This window comes from Trichosurus vulpecula, chromosome 5 (genome assembly GCF_011100635.1).
Source record: "Trichosurus vulpecula isolate mTriVul1 chromosome 5, mTriVul1.pri, whole genome shotgun sequence".
NCBI lineage: Eukaryota > Metazoa > Chordata > Mammalia > Diprotodontia > Phalangeridae > Trichosurus > Trichosurus vulpecula.
Genome location: NC_050577.1, coordinates 225,337,977 through 225,344,815, shown reverse-complemented (window position 1 = coordinate 225,344,815; position 6,839 = coordinate 225,337,977). Strand labels below are relative to the sequence as shown.

General features: G+C 36.2%; 1 protein-coding gene across 4 annotated transcripts in view; it reads right to left on the bottom strand.

The window, feature by feature from the left end:
- Positions 1-329: 329 nt before the first annotated feature.
- The window catches only part of ATP2B1 (ATPase plasma membrane Ca2+ transporting 1), a 134,429-nt gene continuing 127,919 nt past the window's right edge, over positions 330-6,839 (bottom strand). For all 4 annotated transcript variants that reach the window (XM_036761969.1, XM_036761966.1, XM_036761968.1 and 1 more), the window contains one exon: positions 330-1,771. In XM_036761969.1, the coding sequence (XP_036617864.1) occupies positions 1,746-1,771 (26 nt within the window). In that variant the 3' untranslated portion in view covers positions 330-1,745. The remainder of the gene's footprint in view (positions 1,772-6,839) is intronic.

Sequence of the window (6,839 nt, the reverse complement as noted above, 5' to 3'; positions counted from 1 at the left end):
TGTTCGGCTAATCTCACTGTTTGTCCACTTAAGAGTGATAATTAACACAAAGGAAATGGTTTTTCGTTACTTAAAAAACAAACCAAACATGAGCTGATTTTAGATAAAATGAATTTTCAAAAAATCATGTCAAATGATGAACTGTATACACCTTTTCTTCCTTAGACTCTGGTATGTGCTTACCACTCAGTACTTCACAGGGCTGCTGGCTGCTACCATAGTGATATTATGTCAACGAGGTTAATGAATCACTCTGAAGCACTGACTTTTCGGAACTGTTCCTGTAAAAAAGCTGAAAATTTTGTAAAAAAACATTGCTACATATTTACTTAATAAAAGGGCGTGTTTATTTATGTTTACAAACAGGTTTCAAAAACAAAAGGAAAACATGTATGTTACTACTAACCTTTTTTTTCAAAATGCCAACAGCCCTCATGCCGTATGAAGGTTTCTTAAGATTTATTAGAAAAATCAACACAGTTCACTCACAATTCACCAAGACATCACTAAACTAACAGGTTTAGACAAAAACAAAAAGGACTAAGGTTTTGTTGTATTTTGATTTAATTCAATTTGCCTGAAATAACAAAAGCATTTCAAGCAACTTTCATTACGTAATTGATGTCCCGCATTAAACAATCTACTAAATTCTGAACAAAAAGTTATTTAGCAAGTTTTTCAAAATTTTTAAAAATTAAACAGTTGTTTTCAAAACCATTAAGTAGTAAATGTATTTAAGAAACTAATTAGGACAGAGGCCATAACTTCATTAGGACACCGCTGCTCATGTTTTCACAAAGCATTAGTGTTATCTATTTGGCTATCAGTATTAGCAATTTATCTACAATATTTAACAAGGTAAATTGTAGGCAAAAATTTAGTACAGTTTCAATAGAAACACCCTTTTTCCTGAAAATACAGCAGTATTTGAAGGACTAATTTTTCTCTGCATCAGTTATAAGGAAGCTTCCCATCTATGAACAGGAACAATAAAAGTATCTACAAACCTTGTAAACAGATCTGTATCATTTATAAACATAAATAATCCAAATTATTAACAGCCAACAGCAGAAATTAAAGTATCAATTCAATGATCCAGGGCTCCATTGTCTTTCTCAGCTTTCCTCCTCCCTCACCCCCTTCAAGGATCAAGAGAAACTAAAGCTTTGCTAAACACACGTTCAGGACCATTCTTAAGTATCATCGATGATCCACAGGTCACTTATGCCGAGTTACTGTTTATCAGTCAGAGTTCATTACTCCCCACCCCCCAAAAAGCACCCTCAAAGTCTGGCGGAAAGCTTTTTTGTTTTAAAAAAATAAATCTACATTCGTACAAGTATGTCTTCTGTTGAAGTCCAAGACAAGAATACTATCTTGTCCATCACAATGTGTGAAAAGACCCAGTTTCAATTGGTTTCTTTACAATGCAGCTAGTGTGTTAACATTCAGCTTACGATCAGAGTGATGTTTCCAAGCTATGTAGTGGGCTTCCTGGGGATGAAGAGGTAGCAGACTTGTTCATTTCTATTATAAGATGAATTCCGCTGTCCATGGCATTATTATTTTTGTTGGGAGAGGGTGGAGGACTCGAGTTACGCTTTGTGGGGGCATCATCTTCAGCATCAGTGTCATCAATAAGGGGAATGTGAGGCTCAGAGTCCTCTATCCTAAACTCAGGATGCGTCATAAAGTTGTGAATTGAACTTCGTGACTCCGGTTTTTCTAGCCCTTCATACAAAGAACTACGAAATGCATTCACCACTCGAATCTGCAAGGAGAGCAAAGGGAGAACGGTATTAGAGGATCACAGTTGGGCTGCCACTGAAGATGGCTTATTTATGAGTCTGAATCCACAAACAGCAAGGTATGAGTGAGTCATATTTGCATGTAATGTGCAGTGGGACTTGCAATAACACTGTAAAAAAACCAAACATTTTAGTAAGACACTGCAAGAACAACAAAACTACACACTCTAACAATCAAGATGTCTAGAGTTTAACGTTGTGTTAAAATAATCACATCATTGGCCAATGGCTAAGACTTTAAAAGTCAACATCAAAATGAAGCCATTTAAATAAGAGATTTAAAAAAAAAAGCACAACAAAAACTTAACTATACATAAGCTTAGCCCATTTTTATTACAATGTTTATTGGGAACCAATCAGAAAATGCTGAACAAACTCAAGCACAAAGGGTTACTATTTATCATGCTAGGAATTGGGGGGGCACCAACTATGAAAAAGCCAAGCAAATATAAGCTGAATGCAACAATGAATTGACAACTATTCCTCTATGCCCTTAATTTAAAAAAAAAAACAAATCCCTTTAAATATTGCAAATTATGCCACATTAACAGATATAAATATTTGAGTATATGCCCATTTCCCTAATGAGTGTGAATATTCTATTCAAGAAACACATCCTAAACATCAAATATATCATAGGGGAGAAAAAAATTAACGTAAAAGGCACTGTGGTTTCTTTAGCAAATCACCCTTTTAAGAACAATAAGTATGTAAACTTTTCTATCAGTTCTTTCATTTAACTCAAAAGATGGTAAATTATGCTACAAACTAAGTGACAGATTTAGCAAAATTCTCATTATATAAGTTAGATCATCTTATTAGCCAAGTCTCAGTGTGGCTTTCAATGAAAAAAAATTTTTCAGACATTTTACTTTTCATTATATTTTAAATGAAGGCAACCTAGTTTAAAAGGTATATGCAACCTTTCTAGGGCTCAAAATTCTCCTCCCCAAATTAGGTACAATTCTGTTAACTGTGAATAGGTACAATACTCCATGTAGTTTCAACAATTAAATATACAATACTGTATCAAATTACATTTGTGTTTATTGCTTTATAAATTATTCTGTAGCTGATGTGTGTATATTTTGTTTCTTCTAAGATGTGCATGCACAAATATGCGACAATTTGTTTCCAAAATGAATAAGGATAATAATTACAAACATATATATATATCCCAGGTGGCAAACATAGTAACCTGCAGTATATTTTGATTTAGTACAACTGTGTACCACTGAGTGCAAGGTAGCACAGTGTACACTCAGCTTACATTTCTAATCTGGGTTAAGACTGGTGGAAATTCTGAGCCTCGTAATACCAACAAGAACTCAGTCTTGGACCTTTCTTCCAACGCCACATCCAAGCAGTTTGTGCATTACACCCTTTGGTAAAGCTAAATGGACTAATAATTATAAAATGCTTAGCACACTGCCTTGCACATACTAGGTGCTATAGAAATATTAGCTGTTATGATTATTAAGAACATTTATATAAAGACAAGAAAATGGAGGAAAAACCCTACAATCTTATACACAGCATAAAAATATAAGGCAAAAAGGGAGACCTAAAAATTAAAGTTAATTATAAATAAAACTTAATGTTCAGTTCATTAAAAAAAATATTGATCACTGGAACAAGTTTATAGTTTGAAATTTACTAATTCCTTCAAGATAGACTCAATGCATTTATCCTTGGCTATATTCTTTGTACTTCCAGGGATTGGAAAAGAAGACTAGAATTTGTTGTTTAAGCTTCCCCTTGAAAAGCAGACTTATTTTACATAATGCTACATTTCAAGCACCAATTATGGCATTTCTTTTATAGAGCCTTGATGATGCCTTGCAAGTAAGGAATTTTTTGAGTGGAATATACTGTGTAATGAAAAGTATGCCAGTATGGCCAAGCATAGTGTCTGAATCCAACTTATCAGTGAGAATGGCTGACAGAGAAGAGCATTAGAAATGCTTATGGACTGGAAAGTCTCTAACAAGGCTGGGAAGGAAATTCTTATGTTGAAATGAAGCAATTTAAAGGCTATGCCACCTAGCATGTCATAGGCCAGGTCACTGCCTTAACCACCATGTCATCAAAAGTTACCAAAACTTCCAGTCTTATTACAGATATTTTCTATGGGAACATTTTCCCATTTCATGATCATCAATGGAAAAAACTGGGTACATATTTACTTGGTAGCCATGCTTATCAGAACAGAAGTCTATTTCCTAAGTGTTTGTCTACCTTGTTTTCCCTCCAAATGTTGCACAAAGAGCAATCAAGTATAGCCCAATCATTAGTTCCTTTCATCTGGTCACCACTTTTAACTTTAACATTTGAAGATGTGCATGATTTCACCCACATGCTATGCTTCCATTAATGCAGGTTGCAATCCTTCAAGCATCATAAGGAGCCTTCACCAGATGCTGTGCCTCTCCCTCCTCACCCCCTCACCCCTGAATTCACCTAACAGCCAGAATTTTGGGGATGAGATCCTCCAAGCCTAACTCTGCCAGTCCTTTCCAGATGGCAAGGCGCAGCCCTTGATGGCCCAGGCCACTGGCACAAAGACAGAGATGAGTGTAGGGTTCTCTTCATAGGAAGGCCGTGTTTCTCATGTTATTGTGGGAGTGATGTCACTGCCAACATGTCATGCTGAGCTCAAAGACAATGAAAACTCTCAACTTCTCACCAACTGGGCCAGTTAAACCAGGGCTCTTAAATCCTCTAGAGCATAGTGCTTTTTATCTCTATTCAGTTTCTTCTTGTTGGTTTGGGTCTCTTTCCCCAGCCTGCCAAGATCATCTTGGATCCTAATTTTGTCACCAAGTACATTAGCCATCTCTCTCATCTCTGTGTCATCAGCAAAACATACCTCTTTGAGTCTTTCAAGTCACAGGTAAAATTGTTAAACAAAAGAGAGCCCTGTGGCAAGGTATTAATGAGCTCCTTATCGATTAAGAATGATCTATAATTTATGAATGTGGCCAATCAGGTGTGAATCCAATTAAATTACAGTTAACCAGTCCCTATTGAATCATAAAAGAATATCATAAAAGATAAATATGAAGCTAAAAACCTAGAGGTATTTACAGCAATGTCTTGGTCTCTCCTATAAAAAAAAAGCAAAGTCAGTTTAAATCTTTGGTAAACTTGTGCAAATTCCCACTCATCATTGTTTCACTAAGTGCTGAGAAATCACTATTTAGAATTTTGCCTAATGTCAAAGGTCAGTCAGTGGTCCTGTTTCTATAATCTCCCTTCTTTTTTCCACCTCTTTCAAAGGTGGCATTTGCCTGTGTCTAATCTCTTGGAAGCTTTTGAGTTTCCCCAGTTTTTCACAGCATACTCAAGCAGGTGAGCAATCAGACCTTTAGGATGGATTCCTTGGAAGCAGTTCTCTTACTACTTCCTCATCTACCTTGGATTTCCATTCTCTCTTCACCATTTATGCTTGCCTCTTTCTAGTTTGAAGATCATTCTTTTTAACAGAAGAGATAGAAGCCAAATAGAAGGCCTGAGGTGGAAACTTAAAAAAAAAAAAAGCACACAAGAGTTGGCTTACTGGCCCCCTAGAGAAATTCCTGAACTGCTAAAGATCTTTGAGAATGCACTGATAAAAGATGTTGTCATTTATCATAAAAGAGTTTTAGCAGCCCATCTTAGCAGCCCAAATGTATATCAAATACTTAGCACATTTAGGTGCTACAGAAATGTTAAAAATCAGCCTTATTTCTGAACCAAAGTGAATGGGATCTAGATTTCTTACAATGAAACACTCAAGAGGCAGCAATCTAGGAAAACTTTATTTTACTTGACTGGATGAAAGTCCTATAGTCCTCGAGTTTGTTTATGCTGGAAGAATATAAAAAATAAACTTTGAGTAAGAACACTTAGTGATAGGCACTGCTGGAAAAAGTAGGAAGGAGCCTGTATTGGGAAACAGATGTGCTAAACTTGTAGCTGAAGGTACTGTTGAGGACATTTAGATCCCTTGGACTAAGTGGCCTACTAAAGTCGATGCTTCTAAGACTTTATTTCTAAGAATGGAATGAATTTCAAAGGAAAAAAAATGTGGAAAAGCTTTGTCACTTTAAATTATGCTAGCTGATGAAATCTTAATTGTATTTAGTCTCAGAAGTTACACTGTTATCACTAAATTCTTTCTGAGAAGGCCAATCTTCACAACGCTCCCAAACAAAAGAGGTTAAAAATGGTTTTCTTGTCATAGGAGAGAGAATTATTTACATGGAATCTCCTAACATAAATACTCCTACCAAGGGAAGGACACAAGACCCCACAGGGTGGCAGCCTGATACAGTGCAAAGTGGGTGTGGGGGCTTAGGTTTGGATCCTGGCTCTTGTTAGCTTTGTGACTGAACAGTCATTGAATCTCACTTTGCTTCAGTTTCCTCTCAATAATAAATGGAGGAATAACAGTATTATCCTGCAATGAGACAATATATATGAAGCAGTTTGAGTGAGCATCAAGTGCCAGCCAAGGTACTACTATGTCCCTCCTCCCACTGACTTCCAGAAGTACTTCTGAGCTCTGCTAATACCAAGAGGGAGAACATTTAAATGTATAGTGCTCAAACAGAAAAATCTCTTCAACTCATCATTAGTTTTCACCTCCCTGCCTCTAGTGTTTCCAGCCCTTTGGCAAAAGGTAAATACATTTTTGCCCCAGATTGAGCTGAGGTCAACAACTTTCTTGGGGTGTGAGTGAGTGAGGAGGGTACTAAATATTTGTGAGATACTCAGTTTCCCAGTATCTTGAGGATGATCCACCATGATATCTGGATACCAGGAATTCACTGTGAAGGTGAAATAATTAAATCACAAGACTTTTAAGAGCTTGGTACTTTCTGAAATCCTGGGGGGAGAAAAACACCTGTTAATACAGCTCAATAAATGCAAATTACAGAAATGTAATTGTCAGTGAATAGTCCATAAAATTTCCCCACATTTTAACCTTGCTGAATTAAATGAACATTACTAGTCTATTTAATCATTCGAAATGACTTTAAATAAGAT